At 39.1% G+C, this 26515-nt stretch overlaps 1 protein-coding gene across 4 annotated transcripts in view; it reads right to left on the reverse strand.

Moving 5' to 3' along the window:
- gria1a (glutamate receptor, ionotropic, AMPA 1a) overlaps positions 1-26515 on the reverse strand; it is a 76382-nt gene that overhangs the window by 8240 nt on the left and 41627 nt on the right. For 2 of the 4 annotated variants that reach the window (XM_077531429.1, XM_077531431.1), the window contains exons 11-14: positions 25662-26107; positions 10654-10852; positions 9189-9436; positions 1644-1758 (exon numbers count right to left, since the gene is read on the reverse strand). In XM_077531429.1, the coding sequence (XP_077387555.1) occupies positions 1644-1758; positions 9189-9436; positions 10654-10852; positions 25662-26107 (1008 nt within the window). Of the gene's footprint in view, positions 1-1643; positions 1759-2290; positions 2406-9188; positions 9437-10653; positions 10853-25661; positions 26108-26515 lie in introns of all 4 variants that reach the window. The other 2 variants (XM_077531428.1, XM_077531430.1) reach the window with 1 other exon arrangement.

Below are 26515 nucleotides of genomic sequence, written 5' to 3' on the forward strand. Positions count from 1 at the left end.
TGCACGTCATCTCTGAGGCCGTTTCATAGGAGATGCAAATTCTTGAGAGAACAGGTCTCATACGGAGAATGAAACCCAAGTGCAATTGCGGCATACTCAACATGACTCAGGTTTGAATTTCCAGATGATAGTTTATGCATGATTCTGTTCAAAAGTCAAGGATGTTCATCATCTGATTTTTTTTTTAGCAATTCTAGAAAGTCAAACTCAGGCATTTGTGTTTATATAATTGGAGTATGGTAATCACGACAAAAAAAATAAAACACTATTTCAAACTCACACAAACAGACTTTAAAAAACACACAAAGTACGTGCCCGGATATAAGGCAATAATTAAAAGATATTGTTGCGAAAATTACACTTTATCGCAGGAGGAAAAATCTTTTCTTTTTTTTTTTTCTTTTTAGGAATCATAATAAAATACTGTCTTATTAATGAATCATGTGTGGCAAATATGTAAATTAAGTAATAACCAATTATTGATCAACTGTAAAATCCTGTGAATATGGTCGTTTATTTTATTTTATTTTTTTAATACACAAACATGATCCCAAATCGAAGGGGGTACTACGCAGGGGGCTTAATAAAAAAATTAAAATTTCATATTGCTTAGACATTTACCAGTACTTCAGCAATAGGGGTTGTAATAAACTAAAAATTGCTTACTAAAATTTCTAAAAGAGTACAAGAATAAGATTTTCACAAACATGATTTAAAAATACTTTGAAAGACCTTAATCAAGCATAGGGGAAAAGATCATAGGTCTTAACCTAAAATTCAAAACATTTACACTTTATTGCTAAGTTGTGAATCTTTATCCATTCATATTATTCACTCTGACAATAAAGGACACCAGCAATTCGGAAGACCGTACGGAAAAAAACCCAACTGCTTTTTAAGGCTGATTTTAGATCGGGTGCATTGTACACAGGTGTGTGTTATTCACAGGATTTTATGGTACTTTATGTAGCTAATACTAATACTTTACCTCAGAGAAAATAACAAAACAGCTGTTTATTTATTTTGGGAGTGAATGGAGTTGTCAGAACGCTGGTTTGCAATCTATTAATAAAGTTGGTCTGACCTATCTGACTGTTTTGTTGAGATTCCCTTTCGCGCAGCACCATCTAATGGATGCATAACGTAACCCCAGCCTCTACTATTGCGCCTTATATATGGAAAAAGTTTCAAAATATGTCATTCATTGAGGGTGCGCCTTATAATGCGGTGCGCCTTAAATATGGAAAAAGTATGAAAATATGCCATTTATTGAAAGTGCGCCTTATAATGCGGTGTGCCTTATAGCCGTGAAAACTCGGTAAATAAAAGTCACCGATACTTGATTACACTTTTTGGATAGAAAGATGGGTAGATACTTTTTCCTCCAATTCATACATTTTAATTTAAATATTGTCATAGAAAGTTAAGTTACTTCAGGATGGAAAACCAAAACAAAACAATTGAATTGAATAACTTCAATGACGACTACTTTTGTCTTATATCCCGGCCCGTACTGTATTAGCGACTGTAAGAGTACTCAAAGTATCAGAGGCCTGTCGGCCTGAATTTAGGGCTGGTCTAGGATGAGGGCAGGGTTGTGCTTGGAGGTGCTGTGAGGAGACACAATCAGGATGGAGACTAACCTTTCTTCCGGAGTCCTTGTTGCCACACTCCCCTTTATCGTACCACCATTTGTTTTTCAGTTTGTCTAAGACGGCTTGCTCATTGAGTTTCAACACCGCTAGGTTTACTGGGATTCTTCCAACCACAAAGAAATAACATAAATAACATATTATACCATGTTATTTTATGTTATTGATTCAGAGACAGAGCAAAAATACTTTCACACGTGAATACTTGCGCTGGTTAAAGAAAGGAGAAAGTATCACATCACGCACATGCACACCCACGCACGCGCACCCACACGCAAACACAGATGGCATAAACATCATTAGGAATCAAAGTGATATGCATTAATACTCCATCTAGCTTGTTGTGCTGGCTCCCTAAGGCAGTAGATGTGTATTACTATATCACTTTGGGTAACCGGCACACTGCACACCCCCCTCTTTGCTGCAGTTGGGCTTTTTGAATTGAAAAAAAAAAAAAAATACAAATGTTGCACTCAACTAGAAGATACAGCACATTGTCATTCATTGTTATTATTTTAAAGCCGGGCCGGTATGGCAGTGAGGGTCTGCCGGTTACCCCCCCTCCCCGTACACCCACCACGCACCCACCCAGCGGTGGTGGTAGGTTACCCGCGGGGTTTATCAAAACTGGCTCTGACCTTGGAGTCCCCGCCCCCGCTGCCGCACTCTCCCTTGTCGTACCACCACTTGTTTTTCAATTTGTCCAAGAGGCCCTGCTCGTTCAGTTTTAACACTGCCAGGTTTACAGGGTTTCTTGAAAATAATATAAAATGATAGCCATTAGGAGACACTCTACGCCACAGATATAACGAGGTCAGAATCATGGTGGCGGTGATTATGACAACACCGACTAATGTGCTAATTGAAACTCCTGCGTACAGCTACTGATATGAAGCAGGAGCCCCGTTGTTTTTTTTTTTTTTTTTTTTAACGATGCACATGCTAGTTGTACATCTGCAGCGGGTTGAAATGCTGGATGCCCATAAAACAATCTCAAGAGGGAGACCCGGCAGACACTATAAACGGAGATGTCTTGGATGCGGAAGTCTGGCTTACAGATGGCAATTTCCTTTCGGTGACGGCAGCACGCAGATCGCTATGGTAACTGACACGTCAATATTCAAGCCAAAACCGCCTCCCGGTGAATTAAAGCTCAACAAACGATTCATTTCTCCAGATTTTCCCTTTTTAATTCTCCAAACAAAACTGTGAAGAAAAATGACATTTCATGGTCGTCCTCATTCAAAATCATCTCCGTTGTGGCTGCAGCCTCCCTCTGGTGAGTGTGTGTGTGTGTGTGTGTGTGTGTGTTTCCTACAGCTGACGGCTGCGGACAAAGACTTTCCCCATTCACAAATCAAAGAAAAGAAGAATCTGCAATCAGAGTTTGAATGCGATGTGAAGATTAGCATTATTTCCAAAGCGGCTAAATTTTTTTTGTGTCGTTCTTCTTTTCTAAGTGGATGCAGGAAAGTCTTTATTCGCAAGCGCGAGTGTACAAAACACATTTACAACAATATATCCTCTGAGCTGGTAAAACCTTTGAATTCTTTCTCAGCCTTGCTCTCAGACAGAAAGAAAGAAGTCAAAGTGCATGGACATGCGATGGTCAGGAAGTTCGTTAGCTCGGTCACTTGACCAAGCGGATGTGGATACAGGGAAGGTGGGGCGGGGTTGAATAACAGGCAGGCGGCCATGTTGGTGGCAGGGGAATCATACATGTTCAAAATGTATGACGGGACATCAAAAAACAAATAATAAATCGGCAGCAAAAGCAGAAAGCACCTGTGAAAACAAGAGTTGTGTCATCTGGGCAACAATAGCAGCGTATTTACTAGGGCTGGGTTTAAAAAAAACCTAAATAAAATCAATATTAATTTTTTCAAACCTCGAATTGTTTATTTTAATCTTTTTCACATAAATTCATAAGAAAATAGAATTTTAAAGGCCATGTTTTAGTTCTTGAATTTAAAAGTATTTTCTTACATTTATGAACAACCTGACTTATTGCACAATTCAGAAGCTTTTTCATTTATATTTACAATTACTGAACATCCTTGCAGAGTTAGTGATTAAAACACGTGTTACTTTGACTTTCATTAATAAACTAAATCATTTAACCAGTTACTGCCTTTGCAAAAAAATTTTTTTATCATGTCCTCGACATTTAAGAAGAATTGAAGTTACATAATTGACTTGAAGTGAATCAAATCGAATCAAACTGAACTCTTGTGAATCAGGAAATTAGAGTCAATACCCAGCCCTAATAGTTACACAGATTTCCAACAGGGATGGGCATTTTTTTTTTCTCTCAATATTACTTGAATGAGATTTGAGAATTTCTCTTTTAGGGTTTGAAACTTGTTCTTGTGCCCCATGAAGTTGCTGTAGGCAAAGCCTACACGCATGCAGGTAAACTTCCTGTAGTTCACAAAGGTATTCTATGCACCAATCTGACGTTGGCCAATGTGACAGCGGCCTAACCATCGACAACGTCGAGCTGGGAAAATGGCAAAAATACACACCGCAGCAAACCGAACACCAGTGGTGTACAATAATGCTAATTTTGGTATCGATCCGATATCGATATTGATACATTTTGAAAATTACGTTATATATTTATTTATGTATTTATGTATTTATTTATTTCTTTATTTATTTTTAATTTAGGAAGCTGTATCACCAAATTGCTTATTCAAAGTCAAATTTCAACCTTTAAGTATTTTTTATTTTTTTAGGATAATATAGAACAACGTATGTTGATAAATAGGAATTTCTTTATCAAGTTTTTTTTTTTTCAGAAAAATTACAACCATAACAAAATATCTTTTTTTTTTTTTTTTACTTTAGTAAACAAATTGCACAAAGTGATCATATGAAAACAAATTTAAACAAATTATTTCCCACGGAGTGTTCAGAAAATACAAATACAAAAAAAATAAAATAAATTCTGCCTTCATTGCACTTCTCTTGTGGAATTTTTTCAACCTAAATAAGTAAGATGTTAAAGATTATCATGTAGCCAAACCTAAAACAACATAGAAAAAAAAAAAATATTTTTCAAGTACAATACTATACGTGTTCAGTCAATCTACTACAAAGATGAGACGCTAAGTCAGGTGACGGCACACGATCGAAACACAGGAAGAGAAGAGGGAGAGCGGGAGCAAGTCTGCCCATGCCTGCTCTGCTCTGACATATCTCTTATCTGTTTGGCGAAACCGCATCACTGCGCAAAAAAAGCCAAACTGAAACTAAAGTACAACATTGAAATTTTAGTGCAAGTATCGATCCGATATGGATACTGACTTGGTCTCGATAATATCGACATTTAGATAGCTCCGCCCACCACTACCAAACACGATGCCGACTATACTACATGTCTGTGCATGTGTGAGAAGCAATACCTCAATGTATTATCGGCAGCGATTGTCGCGATTATTTAAAAAAAAAAAAGAAAAAAAAAAGGCAACCGGAAAGCTCTTTGCTGGGCGCTATGTAACTATCTATAAAGTAAATAAGTAAATCAAATGTTTTTCAGTCATGATGCACACCCTCAAGCTCTTTGCAGAGTATTGAGTAATGTCCAGGCAGACATCATATTTTCAAAAGCAAAAGGTAGCATGTCCAAAATGAGCAAAATTGTGAAGGCTTTAACCGTTTATCTGAATTTGTCACTTCCTCTTCTTGTCCCATGCTTGGACTCGCGAGCAAACAGCCAATAAGAGTGCTCAAATGTCACGACTGCACGACGCCGATTCAAAAAAAAAAAAAAAAAAAAACCACACCCCAGACGCTCCAACCTTATGACGGAGCATTCAGATGGCGGCGCATAAACGACAACGGGCCACTTTACATGTCAGATTGGCGTATAAAAGCTTTTAGACCGCACACTAGTTGAGACAAGTTGAAGCTAAGTAGCACACTGCATTTTGACTCGGTTGATTCAAGACACGATAAATCAGCAATTATTATGCCCATCCCTACTTTTACAAAATAGTCATGCATCTCATTTTTTCCTTTTTATCGGAGAAACAAAGAGCTTATTTCTCTTGTTTTTCAGACAAATAGAAAATAATACATGCATATCAAATGACAGTAGATTTTTATTTATTTTTTTAAACACATTTGTTTTCCGTTGTCAAGAAAACAACTGAAAATTGCACATTCAAATAATGTATATTGTGTATGTGTGATATAAAAAATCTGTTAGTGGCACCTTTAATGCAAAATGATTAAACACCGCATAGAGAGAGAGCTTCTGGAGGTCCTCAGCAGATTTTTACTAGTCCACAATGTACCTCTCGATCTAGATCAGGGGTGTCCGAACTTTTTCCTCTGAGGGCCACATACAGAAAAATAGAAAGCTGCAAGGGCCACTTTGATTTTTTTTATTTTTATTTATTAACACATTCATTGCCAGACAGCAAAAAAATAAATAAATAAATAAATAAATAAATAAAAAAATTGCATCATTTGACGTCTTTTTCCGTCAATGGCAGTGAATGAGTTAAACATGGTAAAGCTCAATGAAGCAATTATAAATTGTTGATATAATGTACAGTTACTTATTGAAAACTGCTAACAGTCACAAGGCAAATAGTGACCCCTGTGTGCCACTATAATAGATATGCCCTCTGCACTGAGCAGCAGCTGAATCCCAACTTGACATTCTGAAGCACAAGAACAATCGGTCGTCAACTGACCACACTTAACAACCATTAATGTGATGTTTTCACAATTTTTTTTCATTAATAATTAACCATTAATTAATGTGATGTTTTCACAAATTGGACGTTGACACTAAGAAACAAGTGGATGAAACTATTTTTATTTCTGGAACTGAATTATTAGCTGCAAATTTGTGTCTTTGCGTAGCTAGAAATGTTTAATCCACCCTCTTTTTAACAGCATTGAAAAATTATTTTTAGTATTTGCCACAAATGGCCCCCGGGCCGTAGTTTGCACACCCCAGATCTAGATGACTTTATGACTTTGAAAAAGATTTCAACACTCAATATCGAGTCTAATTTGAGTCTAATTTAAAAGATGCTGAGATTGAACCACTGGAAGCGTTTCTTGTCAGTTTTATCTGACCTTTGGCTGCGGATCAAGGTGGAATCCCCAAATGAATCCTCCGCAATTTTGAATGAAATCTCACCATATGGCTCCTTTTCATTAAAATGAATGAGACTTATTAGTTCTGGATTAAAAAGCTTCAGATACCACCCGGCTTCAGCTCTCCCTCTCTGCAGCAGCAGCCGAAGGGTGAATGCGTTGTCGATGTAATGCAAAATGGCAGCTGCTGCACTTGGACATCGATGGCAGAAGAGCGTTCAGTATACATTATCGTTAGTTACATCAATTATCACACACTTAATAGGGCACATATTCAACTTGGTTGACTCAACACTCACTCAGCGTGAGCCCCGACTTAAGTGGGCAGGTGGCTGCGTGGGATGTGCTCCTCTTCACTGTCCACCCACTCGGCTTGTGATGGACACATTGAGTGTGGTTGCGTGCCATAAAGATACATTCCCCTCCAAAAGTATTGGAACGGCAAGTTTAAATCCTTTGTTTTTGTTGCAGACTGAAGACATTAGCGTTTAAATTAGGGCTGTCAAAGTTAAAGCGTTAATAGATTACCGTATTTTCCATATATAAGGCGCACCGCACTATAAGGTGCACCACATTATAAGGCGCACCTTCAATGAATGACATATTTTAAAACTTTTTCCATATATAAGGCGCTACAGTAGAGGCTGGGGTTACGTTAGGCATCCATTAGATGGTGCTGCGCTAAAGGGAATGTCAACAAAACAGTCAGCTAGGTCAGTCAAACTTTATTAATAGATTACAAACCAGCTTTCTGACACTCCCAAAATGAATAATCAGCTGTTTTATTATTTTCTCTGAGGTAAAGTATTAGTATTAGCTAGCGATCCAAGATGGCGGGATCTTCTGCGCATGCGCGTCACCGATCGTGCAGGGTCACCGATAGCGTCTTGACAGCGAGACCTGTTGTGGCTCAATATTGATCCATATATAAGGCGCACTGGAGTATAAGGCGCATGGTCAGCTTTTGAAAAAATTGAAGGCTTTTAGGTGCGCCTTATAGTGCGGAAAATACGGTAATTAATCACAGAAAAATTGTCGCATTAATCACGTATTAACGCAGATTAATCGCACTATTTTTTTTTACCTTATTTGAGCCTTGAACGTAACCGCGGATGGTTACGTTGAAGGCTAATGTGATGAGGTCAATGCACGGCATTTCCTACGCCCGTTGTTCCAAAATGAGCGGAGGTGACTCCAGTTGATTTGCTCGGTGGTAAATTTTGTTCTTAAAAACACCCCAACGAGACTTTAGATAAAACAAAAGTAATTTGCATTTAATTAATTAATAATTGCTGAATTGTACCCAGTTGATGTGATGCTGTTAACCAAGTTTTTGTCAGTATTTAGCACGTTCTTTGCAATATAATTGCTGATTTGCACCCAATTTGATTTGCATGCATGCAATTGCGTACATGCATTTAATCAATGTTTGCAAATGACATTCAGATAAGAAATAATACGGTATTTTGTATATATTTTATATTACGCGAGTAATTTAGCTGATTAATCGTGATTAATCAAAAAAAAAAAAAGTGTGATTAATCAGATTAAAAATTTTAATCGTTTGACAGCACAAAGTTCAGAATTCTATCTTTTAATTTATGGAATTTACATCTAGATGTGGTTAATTAATCTTGGTCTTAACAGTCCACAAAACTTTCTTCCAAAACTTTTGTGACACTTGTTTCCAAAATCTGTCCGGGCTTCTGATTCTTTTTGCTGTTGAGTCGTTTGCACCTTGTTGTTTGGTCTGCATAGTTCTTCTTTCGGAGTCATTTTGTTTTCTGTCTTGAGTTTTTTTTTTTTTTTTTTGTTTTTTTTTTAAAACACATCTAGATGAAATAAAAGCTGCCATTTTGAACTTTTTGTCTGATATTCATCTTTTAATCTGAAGCCTAAATGTGTTCATTAAAAAAAAATAATAATAATAATAAATCAAAGGATTTGATCTTGCTGTTCCAAAACTTTTGGATGGGATTATAAATTACAGCATGACAGTGGTTTTAATTAAGAGGATAATTAATTCTCAAAACCACCAGCCACCAGAACTGCTCATAAGGAAACGTTACGTGTAGTTTGATGAATACTAGGTTTGCTCAACTACACTTAAGTAGGCGCTCACAAAGCTCGAGTGCATCACTCCATTAGGACACAACAAAATGCGTTTCAAGAAATGACGGACCTGTACAAAATTCAACAATGCATGTGACTTCACTGCTGTTCAAAACAGTTTCTATGAATTGTTAGATGCAAAACATGCATAAATCATGTTATAATAATGCAATTTCAAAAATACTTTAACAAAACACAACACGTTATGGAAAAATAAAAAAAGACGTGATTCAGCTCATGCACAAACTTCCATAAAAGCTTCTCTGAGCTTTTATGCGGTTTTTGCAGAGGTATTGGGGGTTTTACCTGAGAGGGGATCCCTTGGGAGTGGCAATGCCATAACCTTTCGAGTCCAGATTTCCTCCGACTTTCATAGTGTCACAGGGTTTCCTCTGCTCTATGTACTCATTCATGGTGGATTCCAGCAAGTAGGCATACTTTCCCTTGGATTTACGAACTCTTATGACACCCTCGTCTGTCGTCTTGACGAACACAGACGGGTCGGCAGCTTTCATGTAGGACCACATCTTCTCAAACACGGCGATTTTAGATCTCTGGTGGGAAGGATTAAACGGGTGTTAATTAGGGGAAGGACGCGAAGGAAGCGAGAAAAGTCAGACCAGGCATATGGCATTCATCAATGGGTCTTTTCTAATCAACACACAAAATCTGAAGCACAGTTGCATGCAACATAGTTGGAAAATACTATTTATTTTGTTTGCAGTATTTATATCCTGCATTAGCAGCCAAACTTAGACCAACAAATCAGTCACATTCACAATTTAGAGTCTTCAATGAATCTTACATGCATGTATTTGGAATGCAGCCGCCGTAGTACCCAGAGAAAACCTCATTCATCAATATGCAGTATTTGTAATTTAGCTAAATATTGAAGTATCTTTTTTGTCAGACGTTAAGGGAGAAATAGTCTAAATCTGATACACGTTTTATGTTTTGTTTTTTTTCCCCTCATAAATCAGGCCCTTCCAAAACAAAGTGTAAACATGTAGTGAACTGATGAACCACCCATTTCACCTTGTGGTTTTCTTTTATCTAACAAGACTGTGAAAATCGTTTATAAGGCTTTAGGCCAACGACAAAACAAAACCAAGATCAAAAAACTGCTGATGTCAGAATGGGGTATTAACACTGATAATTAACTCGAGTGAATGAATACAGCTGTTTTGCATCACACACCAATAGTTTTGTTAAAAATGGATTGCTGCAATGCTTCGCTGCACTGATCAATGTCAGCCGCAAAGGTAAGTCGGTACAGATTTAGTTCCTACTATTAAACTGCTTTGTCAGATCATCATTTCATTTTATGCATTACTCATGGCTCTATGACCTAAAAAAAAAAAGAACAAAGAAAAAAGAGTTATGCGCAGTCATTTGCTTTTGGGAAGTATTAAAGGCGTTTTTAATGGTCTGGCAAAAAGCATAGTAAATTAATTAATAATCAAGTAGGAGCCTAACATCATTTTCAGGTTTTGTTTTGATGTTGGTGAAATATAAGTATCAACTTGAACGATTCGGTGTTTGATAACAAGAGTAAAAAAACAAACAAACAAAAAAAAAACCAAAAATCTTGAGGTGAGTTCATTCAAACACACAAAAAGGCAGTTAAAACAGCTAAAAACAGTGCCCTCAAAAGTTTGTGCCAGCTTGCGGCTTTTTATGCATGTTACAGCAACAAAGATAAAAAAAAATCATTTTTGCGCAAATGTGCACTTTGTAGTGATTGAAATCCATTCACTTTTAAAGTTCTCACCCTGAAAAACTCTTTTGTTGAGCCAGCATCCAGTGTCCCATATGCAATCTCTGTTTGCTTGGCCAAATCTTCAGCGCTCTCGATAGGAGACACCATCCGCTCCACTGTCAGGAATGCAGCCAAGTTGGCAGTATAGGATGAGATAATGATGAGGGTGAAGAACCACCAGACACCTCCAACAATACGGCCAGACAGAGAGCTGAAACCAGAGGGACGACATCAGCGGGTGGTCAAAGGTCATCATTAAATGACATGCGAGTGTTGAGTATGAAGCATTTGCATTTTCGTCATGAAGATTTAGAAAAAAAAAAAAAAAAAAAAAAAAAAAAAGAAAAAAAAAATATATATATATATATATATATATATATATATATATATATATATATATATATATATATATATATATATACATATATATATATATATACACAACAAAAGAGCAAATAGTTCGTCTTTTAATTTCATGTATTTACATCCGTATTGGACGCAAACCTAGAAAATAACATTAGTAGCAAATCATGGAATTTGTAGGTGACAAAATAGCATCAAGATTCAAACTTCATATTTCATTGAAGATCCTTTGCATGCAAAAAAAAACAAAAAACTGTATCAAGCCTGTGAACCTTTCACATCACCAACCACCTGCATATTTTTGATGATGCATATAAAAGTCAAAATAAATAAATAAAATAAATAAATAAATTAATGCGGGGGCGGGGTTGAGTGGTTAGCACGTCCACCTCCCAGTACTGAGGACTCGTGTTCGAGTCCAGGCTCCGGCCTTCCCGGGTGGAGTTTGCATGTTCTCCCCGTGCCTACGTGGGTCCTCTCCGGGTACTCCGGTCTCCTCCCACATTCCAAAGACACGCATGGCAGATCAATTGGCCGCTCTAAAATTGTCCCAAGGTGTTCTTGTGAGTGCATTCGTCTCTTTGTGCCCTGCAATTGGCTGGCAACCAGTTCAGGGTGTACTCCGCCTACTGCCCATATCCAGCTGGGATAGGCTTCCCCCCCCCGCGACCCTGAGGAGCAAGCGGTTCAGAAAATGGATGGATGGATGGATGGATGGATAAATCCATGCTCTATAGGGTTTCAGTCTGGAGCTTGACTTGGCCAGTTCACTTGGCTTCTTCCCTTTGTTTTCCTGGCAGTGTTTTTTTTTTCCGAATCAGTGTCTTGCTGGGTGATGAAAAATCTCCCAATTAGTTTGGTTGCATTTTTCTTTATATTGCCAAGACAACATTTTTCTGTAGAAAATTGTGTTCATTTTGCTGCTGCCGTCATTTTGTTTACCAATGAAGATTAATGAGCCTACTTTAGAAAAAAAAAAAAAAAGAAGCCATGCAAGCGCCAGCCTATGACAAAACATCGGCTGTTTTTCATCCTGTCTTGAGTACCGTCAAGTTTTTGACAAATTTCAGCCTGGCCTTCCCATTCTTGCTAATGCGTGGTAGTGTCGCTGCTTTTCTTCGTGTTTGCGACCTTTGGTGGTTGTTGCTGATGTCATTAACAAATTGTGTTCTTCACAACTTTCAAAATTCTTCTGCAAAATGATTTTCCTTCATCTACCCATGTTGCCGTGTGTTAATGCACTACTTCTTCACGGCATTCGAAATTGTTGCTCACGAGCCAATGTTTGTTCAAATGGTTCAATTCATTTTCCATCCTCTCAAGCTTAACATTCGCTCGTTTTTCATCCATAAACAGGCTCTCTGTATTTCATGTGCCTAATGCAAATATAAATCACAGGAAAAAAAACAACAACCCACAAATCTGAAACTGGGATTCTATGATTTGAACAGAATGTCCTGCAAGTACATCTTTCCATAAGCTGCTATCTTCAACAGCAATGCTTCAAATTGTGTCGCGTTCCACTTTGGGTCTCTGCCACGGTACAGAGCAGCAGAGCTGGCGCAATGAACATGACACAAAAGGCCGCTTTCCTGATTGCACCTTCGTGGCAGGCTAAACAGAGTATGAACACAAAGCGGAGATTAAGTATATAGGGAAAAGAGCGCGAGGCTAAAATGTAATCATTTGAGATGTTTTTTTTTTAGATGACGACTAGATGATGAAAGAGCAGCCAGTGGAGACATAAAGTATATGGCGAGGCTTTGAAATTTGCAGTGTGGAGAATGCACAGCCGTTTGCTTGGTGTGTGTGTGCGTGATTGTATGGGTGATGTTCATCTTCGCTTTCTAGACTTTGACAAAAAAAAAAAGTAAAATAAAATACTGCCACTTCATTTCAAACCCTCTCCACCTCCTTACTTCCAATTTGCACGTGATTGTAAACTACTACTATAAAAATGAACATGCAAATAGGCTAGTGTTGTTCCAATACCGATACAGGCGCCGATACTGCATTAAAACAGTGGTATCGCCTAGTTCGCTCTAAAAAATAAATAAATAAATAAAACAAAGGAAAAAAGAAGAGAAAAAACAAAACAAAAAACAAACAGTGGTGGGCCGCAAATGGCCCCCGGGCCGTAGTTTGGACACCCCTGGCCTAAGTGCAACTCCCATGATTAACTCATTCACTCCCAGCTGTTTTACTGGATTTTGACTGATTTTGCAAGGCCCACAGAATATTGTGTTCTATTTGTTATAAAAACATGGAACCTACCAAAAGAAGGTTTAGCATCTCTTCTTTCATTAGAAAAAAAAAAAAGTATATTTTTATGTTTCCGTTTTGCAGCAATTAGCATTGGAATATATTATTCCCAAATCTGTTTAAAACAGTGGGGAAAAGAGCATTTTGCAACATGACCCCAGTTGATCTTCTATACTCTGCTGCGACCTGCTGGCCGTTTTTGTAATAACTACCTTTGATTCAAGCATTCTCTTCAGCTCAGAGGCTGCATCAAAGCCTTCTGTATGCTCTAGCATACAAAAAACAACGTATAAATACGTCTTTGGGAGCAAATGAGTTAATACTGTTAAATTAAAACTACACTGAGCATCGAAACGTGAAATATTGTACTTTTGCAGTGAAATGCATAATTATTTGACCCTGTAACAATAATGTCATTAGATTATACAGTGTTGTTGCCAGTGAATATACGTTCGATGAAGACATTTTAACACGTAAACATCATCAGATAATTAAAAAAAAAAAAAAAAGGGAGCCAGAAGAACTGCTAAAATTCTTCTGATGAAGGCACAGAAAGTGATTAAGATTTTTTGGGGGTATGCAACAACAAGTTTAGGGAAGAAAGAGCGAACGTGGGGGTGGCTTGCTTGAGAGACAGACTGACAGTTCTGAGGGAGAAATGACAGAGATTAAAAGTAAACTCCTGCTGCCGCTGCTGGGCTCGGGAGATGCCAGTAAACATCTGTTTAATCCTTTTCCTTCAATTGCCCTCGTTCTATCTTGTTCTTTCTTATGCTCTTTCCTCCATCCGCCCACAATTTCCGCCGTGCCCGCCTCTCCCTGTCTGCTGATGATGTGCTGGGGGGAGGGGGGCTGACAGGGCTTTGTTGTGGTCCACACCTTGGCACAGACACGGAGGCATTCAAGTGTGCGCAACACTTTTGTTGGAGTGTGCATGCGAGTAAGTCACTGCAAGAGAACAACCAGGTCACCATTTCCATTGTGTGTGTGTATGTGTGACTGCAGTCCTCCACACTCAAAGAGGAGAGCACCTGGCACAGCCCAGACCTGTTTGTTCCTTTTTGTTTCCTCCCCAAGCTCATTCCGCGGAGCCTCTCTTGCTCTCATCAAACATTAGTTGCAAGCGGCGGCCTACCTAAGAGCCTTGGTAAAAACTAAGCTGTCTCATTACTGTAAGGGAACACCTCCAAGTAGGACTGTAATTTCTTAGCCTTGTAACAGCTATTATTAATCAATTATTCATTCCGCCTCCTCCTTTTTTTTTTTTTTTTTTTTTTTTTTTTCATTTCATTTAATGACGAAAAGAATTGGTAATGAAAGAACAGCTTGGTTGCTGTTTAGGCGAATGCGGTTGTGGATGATAAAGGCTGTAAATGATTAACTGATAAGTCATTTGGAAGGTGTTCCATATATTCAAGGGTAGTGATTTGGGAATGCTAACAGGGGAATAAAAAAAAACAAAAAAAAACAACAACTTCTTGGTGTATGCAATTAATTAACTCATTTGCTCCCAAAGACGTATTTATACGCATTTTTTAATGTTTTTTTTTTCATGCTAGAGCATACAGAAGGCTTTGATGCAGCCTCTAAACTGAAGAAAACGCTTGAAGCAATGGTAGTTATTACAAAAAAAGCCAGCAGGTGGCAGCAGAGTATAAGAGATCAAACAGAGCCATGTTGCAAAAAACTCTTTTCCCCACCGTTTTAAACAAAATTGTGATGCAACTTAGCTATATTCTAATGCCAATTGCTGCAAAACGGAAACAGATAGAAATGTACTTTTTTTCCTGATGAAAGAAGAGATGCTAATTTTTCTTTTGGTAGATTCCATGTTTTATAGCAATAGAATACAAATACTCCGTGGGCCTTGCAAAAGCAGTCAAAATCCAGTAAAGGGGTTTGCATCAGTGAAAATGGGTGGGAGTGAATGAGTTAATGATGGGAGAATTCTGGTCTCCGACTGCCAATTAGCCTTGTGTTGCAATAATGCTGTCACTCTCAAGAGGCGCCATTGGGTCACTATAAAGGGGCTGTGACTGGACCAAAAGGCATCACTTATTATCACCTAAGCACACAGTATATTGTTTGACACATTTCCCCTGAGTGGATAATAAAAAAAGCCGTGGCGCTTATATATATAACTATGAAAATAAGGGGGAGCATGCAATCATCAGCCAAGTAAATTTTGTCATTCTTTCAAAACAATATCCAAAATTGTCTGTAATTAATATTTTTCATGCTTATCACATGCCAATGGAATTCCTCCCATGCACAATATACAGTGCTGTGTTGGTAGTGTTTACGTCTAGTCAAGTTTCTCCACGTCTGGTCGTTTCTCCACGTCTGGTCAAGCTCTCCACGTCTAGTCAAGTTTCTCCACGTCTGGTCAAGTTTCTCCACGTCTGGTCAAGCGCTCCACGTCTAGTCAAGTTTCTCCACTTCTAGTCAAGTTTCTCCACGTCTGGTCAAGCGCTCCACGTCTAGTCAAGTTTCTCCACTTCTAGTCAAGTTTCTCCACGTCTGGTCAAGCGCTCCACGTCTAGTCAAGTTTCTCCACTTCTAGTCAAGTTTCTCCACGTCTGGTCAAGCTCTCCACGTCTGGTCAAGTTTCTCCACGTCTGGTCAAGTTTCTCCACATCTGGTCAAGTTCTCCACGTCCAAGCCAAGTGTCTCCCTCACGTTCTGCCAAGTCTGTCCACGTCCTGCCAAGTCTGTCCACATCATGCCAAGTCTGTCCACATCATTCCCAGTCTGTCCACGTTCAGGCCAGTCATGGCAACCAGTCCGCTCACATCCCATCCGGTCTTCTACTTGGTTTCAATCAATAAATCAATATAGTTATTCTCATTCCTGATTGTCTCCCGGCCTTGCTTTTCCACCATTGGGTCCATCTCCACTCATCCACTCGCTCCACACACCATGACGGCGCTGTTGTCATATTCATGAATGATATACGATGATGTCCATCACCCACGTCTGCGGTGCGCCGATCTGTCTGCCTGTGCCTCCTATTAAATGCACCACCTACGCTACCATTTAGACCTGCTTTTACCGAGTCTAAAAATGAGTGTAATTTTTGACACCAAAATACCAGATTGTGACAGTTTGGTGCACCGGAAAGCCCAAGGAGGCGTAGCGTACCTACTAGATTTACCTCAGAACAAAAATAAGATGGAACCCATTTTTAGGCTGAAAGTATAATAGGATCCAAGGGCTCCACTTTGGCCTCACTAATTGATGATTGTATTTAGGAATTGGATTTCTGACAGACCTTGTATGTGTGTGCTTGGCATTTGTATTCAACTGTAGCAGGAAGAGAATTAGCAATTGCCATGGCCAGCATCTTCCATCAGATATGCTAATAAGCAGTGACTAATAACTTCGGGAAATGTACAGAAATCAGCCAGTTTACGAACAGATTAGGAAGTACAGAGTTTTAAATGAGAATGAAACAGCATCTAATCATAGTGTGACTTTAAGGCAATTTTGTTCTTCTGCTGTGGTTTGAAAAATCATCCGACTCTGAAATTGTACGGCGTAGTGGTTTGTGCAACAAAATGCTTTTAGTGCTTAATGAAGTGAAACCGAAGTCGGAGTTAATGAACTTTTTCTCTTTTTGTTCCTCTGAGGAAAAATGTTAGGTCATAAAACAAGTAGCAGAGGCAAACCACAGAAATGATCGGAGACACGGTGAAATAAGAAGTGTGTAATGGACAATAGCAAGAGTAGAATTTTTGCTTGACTACTCGCATCTTTAGGATTATTCAAATATCCGAGAGCTTTTATCTCCAACACCACAGTAATCTGCAAACTTGAGCTGGTAAGAGAAATAATGATTTCATAAACATTCCCTCCTCATTCCTTCTAAAGGTCAATATTAGCATGTTGATGCATGAAAAACAGAGTATGAAAATGATGCTGCCAGCATGCCACAGCTGCACTGAAAGATGGTATACTAACGACACTTTTTCTTTTTTTTTTTTTTTTTTCCACGTGTGTGTGGATGACAACAGAGATGGGCTGATGCCGTTCAACTTTTCTAATCATGGATGCAGTGACTTTGGCTCTTGCACATATCTCCGTGCTAACAAACAGTGAGAGTGCCAACGTTCATATGCAAAACATCACAGAACAGAAATTAAGTAATACATCAAATAATCGCAACATTAGATATGTAGCTGCGCCATTGTCATTTCATCCATTGGCACGGAAGCTTGCACTGCTCTTCGAAGAACATCTCCTTGCCGTTGCCATGGTAGCACACTCTGCACTCCAAACTGTACAGCTGAGCTGAGAGAGTCTTTAGTGATCTAATTTCTCTGCCTGGCTCTCTGCAAGTCCAATAAGAGCAGCCATTCCCAATGTGTGACGGAATTGCCACTACGGTGGGAAAATTCTCATTAGGTCTCCTCTTAAATCAGCGGCTAACAGACGCACGATTGACTGATAAGCCATTAACATGCCATCACCAGTTGATTGCAGCAAACCCCACCGCTGCCTTAAACAAGGGTGTGAGTGTCTTTTAAATGCAGATTAAGTATACATCTCGAAGGGAAAACCATCTTCGTCTATGTACAAAGTGTGAAAACCCCTTTGAGTTCCCGTTGGGGTTTGTGCAACTCGCTTGTGTGCCGCACTGGTTTCTGGTCGTGAGCGGGCGTGCATGTATGATCATAAGTCGCCTGCATGAGTTTTTTTGTTTTTTTTTCAGATAAATAAAACACAAGTGAAGCTGCGTACCAAAATGAACTCCCTGTATGAATAAATCATTCATCCCCAATCGCTGTGACAGCAGCTCACAAATGCCGCAATTATGCAACTCAGTGAAATGTAACTCCAGCTAACATGTTCTTAATTATAATGATACGAAAAACAAAAACATTTGTGCATACTGAGATGAGCAATTCTCTTGATTGAAAATACAATTTGTGTTTATGCTTAGTAAGCATAACTGCTTTCGGATGTAATTCAGTTCAATTAATTCAATCTCTGGTGTAATAACCTTATTTATTGATTGATTGAATTATTTTTTTTAATTTATTATCTATTCTCATTGCTGCTGGACATGTAAATTTCCCAGAGGGAGCCATCCCAAAGGGATCAATAAAGTCAAGTCTAAGTCAAAATTTGGTGGTTATGAGGGGTGTGCAAAAAAAAAATCGATTCATAAAAGAATCAATATTCTCATTTATTAATCGAATCGAACCGATATTTAATATCCCAAAATTGATTTTATTTAAATTAGAAATGAAGAAGAAGGGGAAAAGGCAGTTGTAGCCCACATGCTGTTTTTGTGGAAAAAGGCACTTACAATACAAAATGAAGAAATGTTTATAAAAAAAAAAAAAAAAAAAAAGACATGTCTCTATTTGTCATTTTTGTCTGGCAAAGCAGACTGCAGTAGATCAAATTGAAGCAGAAATCATTTTGAATCGAAAACCATTTGAATCGAGAATCGAAAATCGATTCTGAATCGAATCGCAGACCCAAAAAATCATAATCGAATCGAATCGTAAGACAGTCAAAGATTCCCAGCCCTAGTGGTTATTATTTTGAAATTAAACAGCAACAGATGAAATATGCAAAAACATTCTAAAGTTGTCTAGTAATTTAATAACATGTAGTGCTTTACTTGAATAAAAGCATGTTAAACAGTATTCGATTAAAAATTTAAAATTTGGAAATATGTGTTCGCTATCAACATTTGTTTAATGTAACAATGTTACTTCTTCTTAGAATAATAATAATAATAAAAAAAAATCTCATAGAGTTGCAAAGCACAACTGAACACACATCGCACCCACGCAAAATGGGCCAAATCTTCACACGGCTTCTTCTGCTGTTGACTCTTCTACTGTTATTGACTCTAGTTTTGAGCTTGCATGTCAGAAGCTGCATCAAAGCCTTCTGTTTACTGTTGCATAAAAAGAAAAAAGAAAAAACGTATACATACGTTTTTAGGAGTGGAGGCCAAAGTATTCTAAAACATGTTTACACGTTTTTGGGATAGAATGAGTTAAAAGGGAGAGAAAGGCGGCTTCCAATATTATTGACGTCATTGGCAAAAATAATTATTTTTAAAGAGAGAAATAACCTGTCAAACACAAACATTTTTGTTTATTTTATGGTTTGTTTCAACATTATGCAAAAGACTTAGATGAGCGCACTGGACACATCGTTTAAAATGATGATAATGCTGGATTGAGATTTAGACTGCTATTATACAATAATTTTGATGAACATGCTTTAAAATTTGGACTTGACTATGGCTGGAGTCACCCGTGTTAATTAACTCAGCTGAACCGATCTGAGCTCATCCTTGAAGGCAAAAGTGCTGCTCATTATTAAGAAAAAAAAGGTGAAATTTGACAAACTGGGTTCAAGTTATAGTTTAACACAAGAACATGAATATAGAAACTGAGGTGGCAAGTGTTATTTTTTTTCCCCATCACTTTTTCCGGTGGTTGGTAGGTTCAAAGAGAAAACATCAAAATAGCTCACAGATCACACACACCATCCTCCCAGGTTACATGTGATACATCCTTTACCGCCAGGCAAGAGTGTGAGTGACAGAGCTCATTAGTTTCAGTCTGGAGTCATAAAAGTGGAGCAATGCGGACAACGTGAAGAGGAAAAAGCTTCATCGGGCAGTTTTCAGGCCACATATGGAATGCAAACATGCACGCACACCCACTCTTATACTGGGCGAATATGATAAATGGCAGTGAGAACAGATGTAAAGAGTAATGACCCTCCCGAAAGGAACATTGACATCAAACGTCAAATGGAATTGTGTTGTCAAATGTTCTATAGCAATGGTTCTCAAACTTGTTGGAGGTACTGAACCCCACCACTTTCCTATACGCATTCACCGAACCCTTCTTTATTGATAAATGAAACATTATTATTATTATTATTATTTTTTTAATGAAGACATAGATATAGAGCAGTGGTGTCAAAAAAAAAAAAACAATCGCAAAAATCTGCGTATAATTGACGGTAATTGTTTTAAGTTATATACCATTATTTTACCGATTTGACCCACTTCGTAAAATATTTCCCTCCATGCGGCCCCTGAGCTAATATGAGTTTGACACCCCTGATATAGAGTTTAGTGGTGAACAAAATGAACAGAGAGAGTAGCCTTTTCATCGAATCTGACTTTCTTCACCTTGAATTCAGAAGCGTTGTGTTGTTGTATTCCCCATCTCCATGCAGATTCAGGAAGTGTTCCTTTAGTTTTGCTGGTTGTGTTGGACTAGAGCTGCTCAACTTGAAATTGCAAATCACACAGTTAGGATACTGACTCCCATCACTCGACTGTTTTCTCAACTCCTTCCCTGCCGTTAACGTTAATTGACGTTAACGGAAATCCCAACGAGTACTGCCATTAACGTTAATTGACGTCAACTAGTTTTTGTTTTGTTTTTTGTTTTTTTCTCTATGGGCAGCACAATATCTTGGGCAGCTTTGGTTTCACGACTGAGCAGAAAAAAAAAGAAAAAAACACACTATCTATGGCCAGCAGATGGCAGCATTGTATCTCTTTTTCAATGGGCTGCCGCTATTTGAAATTACGAGGAAACATGACGGAATCTGATGAAATGGAACGTTTTCAAGAATGACGTGAATGATCAAAGCATTTGACCCATTAAATATAATTCACAAAGCGTAACTAAACAAAAAATATTAGTCACTGTTGTGCAGAAAATGTATCTTTTCACAAAAAAGCTCGTTTTCTCCTTATCTTTTTCTATTGTCGCTCATGTCACTCAAATGACCTATTTTCAAATGGTGATTCCTAAAGAACGGAATAAGATAGAAATGCACCTTCTTTTTTTTTAATGAAAGAATGGAATCCAATCTTTCATATGGTAGCCACTAGTGTTGTTCCGATACCGATACCGGTATCGACAGAGGTGCCGATACTGCATTAAAACAGTGGTATCGGTATCGGTGAGTACTCACAAGTAACATGCCGAAACCATTAATTCCAACACTAATATAGGATTTTGGATGCAGCATCTTGTGTTTTGCTGGTGCACGACATTCACTGGTACGTGACATGTTCACTGCATGCCGATCAAAGATATCCTATTGGCCCTTGAATGCTCTGAACCAATAGCAGGACAGCTTTTTCATGTTGAGGGGAAAAAAAACTGAAGTATCGGTATGGTATCGTTATCGGTATCGGCCGATACCGCAAAGCTGGGTATCGGTATCGGAGGCCAAAAAACGGTATCGGAACAACACTACGAGCCACCATGTTTATGTAGTCATAGCACACAATAGTTTGCCTTGAAAGATGAGTGAAAATGCTCAAAATTGGCTGGCACTGTGGGTGTTGACTTTTTGGAGAGCGTGTGGCAGTCAAAGTGTTGCAGCAGATACATTGTAAACAGCAGAGGCCCCCAGAATTGAACCCTGTAATTTAACGTTTCCCATAAGGTGGCACCGCAAAGAGATGGAAAGCCTTGCCTGACCTAATTAAAAAAACAAAAAAAACAAAAAAAAAAACAAGCACAAGTGGAGGAAGAGCCATCGAAAATGACGGTTGGAGAAACAAGACAGAAAATTGGATCCAAGGACTGATTTTGAAAGACAGGTTGATGGACGGATTGAAGGCGGTATGTGTTTGTGGAGGGCATTTAGCCATGTGCAGAGATAAACAGAAGGAGAAGCCACCAGCGTGGACTGCGGCCTATGGGAGGCCTGACTGACAGTGCTGACATTTAGAAAGAGCACAATAGAGTGAGAATAAATAGAAGGAGCAGCAGAGTGTCTAATAAACAAACACGCACACACACTGTACACGTTCATGTACCACCTTTAGTGTATGACTATGTAACACTGAATGCCTGCAAGCGTGTGTGCGCACACATTCATCATACAGTATACGAAGGAACACACGCACAAACACGTGCAGGCATACAGTAATCGAAAACAGGAAAAATTAACGCTTCCTCTGAGCTTAGTGCACCTCCAGAACATTCTGTCCTTTCTTATTAGAGACAAATAATCAGCGAGCTTCTACATCAGTGGTGTCCAAACTACGGCCCGGGGGCCATTTGCGGCCCGCCGTGCATTTTTCAGTGGCCCGCGACGTGCTAAAAATAGCATTTGACAAATAAACAAAACAAAAATGTTTGGAGATGGTCAAAGTAAGAAGGGAGGGTATTAACTAAAACTAATGAAAAATAAATAAAACTAATATTCAAAATACAATATTGTCACCGAAATAAAATTAAAACGAAAACTAACTCTAATTATAGCAAACATGTCCTTTGTTTTATCCATCCATCCATTTTCTTGACCGCTTATTCCTCACAAGGGTCGCGGGGGCTGCTGGCGCCTATCTCAGCTGGCTCTGGGCAGTAGGCGGGGGACACCCTGGACTGGTTGCCAACCAATCGCAGGGCACACAGAGACGAACAACCATCCACACTCACACGCACACGCACACCTAGGGACAATTCGGAGCGCCCAATTAACCTGCCATGCGTGTCTTTGGAATGTGGGAGGAGACCGGAGTACCCGGAGAAGACCCACGCGGGCACGGGGAGAACATGCAAACTCCACCCAGGAAGGTCCGAGCCTGGACTCGAACCGGAGACCTCAGAACTGGGAAGCGGACGTGCTAACCACTCGACTTCCGTGCCGCCCGTCCTTTGTTTTAGTTTTTGGTAATTGATTGACTGCATGAGCGATTTTAAATGTGATTTTTAGGAGATGTATTTTGATATAAAGCGGAATAATGACGTTTAATAATACATACATTCAATAAAAGAACAGACAACAATATTTCACAGGGTAAACCAACATTTTTCCTTACATTAGCATGTTGCATGTGCCTCCATTAACTCATTCACTGCCATTGATGTGTATATCCGTCAATGGCAGTGAATGAGTTAAGTCAATTCCGTTCCCATTGACGTGTATATCCGTCAATGGCAGTGAATGAGTTAATCTATAGAGCATTCTTTTTAATATTGTGTTTGTGGAATATGAATTAAGCAGCAAAATCCATCCATTTTGATCCATCTCAGGGGGCGTCCATTTTAGCACTTGCTGCCGACTGAAAATAACATCACAGTTGCCCAGGGCTCGATAACGACCAGTGGCTCACCTGTTTTCTGAAGCCGAGTCGACAGCAAGTGGCAAAATGGCCGCCCGTGAGATGGATAAAAATGGGTGGATTTTCCACAAATACAATATTAACTCATTCACTCCCAGCTATTTTCACACAAGCAATCCCGTTCGCTCCCGGCTGTTTTACTGGATTTTGACTGATTTTGCAAGGCCCACAGAATATTGTGTTCAATTGCTATAAAAGCATGGAACCTATCAAAAGAAAGATTAAAGTCTCTTCTTTCATCAGGAAAAAAAGTATGTTTCTATCTGTTTCCGTTTTGCAGCAATTAGCATTAGAAGAGAGCTAAGTTTCATCAGTTTTCACAAATCTATTTAAAATTGTAAGTAATTAAGCTTTTTTTCTACATGGCCCTGGTTGATCTCCTTTGCTCTGCTGCCACCTGCTGGCCGTTTGTGTAATAACTACCATTTCTGCAACCGTTCTTTGCAGTTGAGAGGCTGCATCAAAGCCTTCTGTATGCTCTAGCATAAAAAACAAACAAACAAAAAAAACGTATAAATACGTCTTTGGGACACTTACAACATTAAAAAAAAATATATATTTACACGTTATTGGGAGCAAATGAGTTAATCATAATACCGCGTGTAGACTCGTGGGTGTGCATAGAGCATATTATTTGAAATAATTCTTTGGGTTGACCTCCCTTTTAAACTTGAACCCAAGCTACCACAAACAAAACACGACAAACTTTCAAGGGGACCTCGTGAAATTTTAGTCTCACTATAGTGAAGAGCTGAAACGTCTGAAGACAAAAGCATGCAGCGTTTTGAGAGATCTTACTGCGAATACTGCTGTGAAAATAAACTATAGCACTTCCCTGTTAACATATCTCGTGGGTTGTGTTGAGGAAAAACTTTGGGAAAATATGTGAGTTTATACAAATGCAGACAAAACCAAGACAATAACTTTTTTTTTTTTGACTTTCGGGACTCCATCTACACCCACCTCAGCGTGTGAATAAGAGCCGCGCTAACTAAAGTAACTGGGTCACCCAAATGTTTAAGGAGAGGGCGATTCCCTCAGGGTAATACTGAGCGGGGTGAAACATTCACTGTGTTGATATTCGAGGACACGTACTGCACACTTGGCCACCCTATTGGACACGATTACATCGGTTAATGGATGCCATTGAATGCCGTACTTGTTGCTAAACGTTACCTAATCAAACACACATTCTAAAAGGAGACCTACTCAGTTCCCAGTGTGTTATCAGAAACATGCTTGTATGCATGTTACCAAAAAAAATGAGAGAGGATGGTGAAACTGGCCCTGCAAGACACTTGGCAGAGAAATCTGATTGCATTCACTGGCAGCGCTCGGACATTCAACTACATCGAGCATGAAGAACTGCAATCTCCAGACAATTGTACAGGTACGCAGATTCTCTACCTCACCACTCCCAAAGCTATTTGTGTACAGTGGATGCGAGTCAAGCACAAGATGAAAGCTAAAACAATGTTAGACTATAATTGCAGTCATTTATTTCTGTTTTTCAGAAACAAGTTTCACAACAAATTCTATATATAGCTCGACGGTTTTAGATGAAAAAACACCAGCTCGTACAGTCACTATTTACAGCTGGGATGATTTGTGCTGTCAGATTGACTGAGATGTCATTTCAGGTGGGTTTCTGTTATGAGTAAAGATCCCAGAATACACAGCAAGCTTGACAATTTGCATTTTAAAGTCTCAAAGAAGCATGGAATATGTCAACTGAAGTCATGTAAGGTTTTAAAACCGACCTTTAAATCACACTCATCGTCAGTGTTTCACATCTCATTTAAACCTTACTACGATCCTTTGATCACAGCAGATCTGCACTGTAGCTAAATTAGACATACATATATCCAATTTTGTGTTTATAAATTATGCAAATCTGTTTTAATGTTTAAAGAGACAAGAAGCTCCTGACCTCTCCTGTATCTGCTAGGTCAGACTCGCGCGAACAGTGATAACACTAACATGATCCTTTCATTTTCTCCTGCCGGTCTCTCCGGAAAGCTCAGAATGTCGACCTCAGTGTCTTTAATTTCAAGACGCTTAATGAGATTTTTAATTGGTGACCTTTGGAGAATGGTTTTCTTGCCACTACATATGAGAGCACTAATGGGAGCCGACAGAACGTTCAATACTCCCATCAGGATCTTTCAAAGAGTTACTGTAAATCAAAAAGCTCCAATGGCCGGTTGATTGGTTTGAGCCAAAGACAGAAAGATGCGGTGATCTAAATGAGAGGTCTTACCGTGGTGAAATATCACAGCCTTGCTGCATGAAGGCCCCAAGCGAGAACCAAAGGGAGTTGAAGATGCCAAACTCGTTGGTCTGCTCCGGACTTTGCTGGTTTGCGTTGGATTGCGTCGTGGTTTGGCCCTGCTGCAGCCCGTTGGAGGCCGCCGCCTGAGTAGGGCTCTGCGGCTCTCCTCCTTCCTCGTAGTCGTCCGCGTGCCACTCGTACGGGCTGAAGCGGCTGACGAGGAACAGCACGACGCTGACGCCGATGTAGGCGAACACGATGCACATCCAGATCTCGTAAGCCAAGGGGTCCAGGAAGGAGAAGACTCCAGGTTTGGATTTGGTGGGTTTCTTGATCATGATGGAGATACCCAACGACATGAAGGGCTTGGAGAAGTCGATGACTTCCTCTCGGACCAGGGTGATGGTCAAAGGAGCAACTGCCACGTCTGCTTTCTGAAGGAAGTGAAAATATGCAAAGGACTCAGAATTCTTGCTGTATTTAGTTTATTTTAACATCCGGATCATTTCCCAGCCATTTTCACAGAAGCAATTCCGTTCGCTCCCGGCTGTTTTACTGGATTTTGACTGATTTTGCAAGGCCCACAGAATATTGTGTTCAATTGCTATAAAAGCATGGAACCTACCAAAAGAAAGATTAAAGTCTCTTCTTTCATCAGAAAAAAAGTATGTTTCTATCTGTTTTCGTTTTGCAGCAATTAGCATTAGAAGAGGGCTAAGTTTAATCAGTTTTCACAAATCTATTTAAAATTCTAAGTAATTTAGCTTTTTTTTTTTCTAGATGACCCTGGGTGATCTCCTTTGCTCTGCTGCCACCTGCTGGCCGTTTGTGTAAAAACTACC

Source organism: Festucalex cinctus, chromosome 9 (genome assembly GCF_051991245.1).
Source record: "Festucalex cinctus isolate MCC-2025b chromosome 9, RoL_Fcin_1.0, whole genome shotgun sequence".
In the NCBI taxonomy this organism is placed as follows: domain Eukaryota; kingdom Metazoa; phylum Chordata; class Actinopteri; order Syngnathiformes; family Syngnathidae; genus Festucalex; species Festucalex cinctus.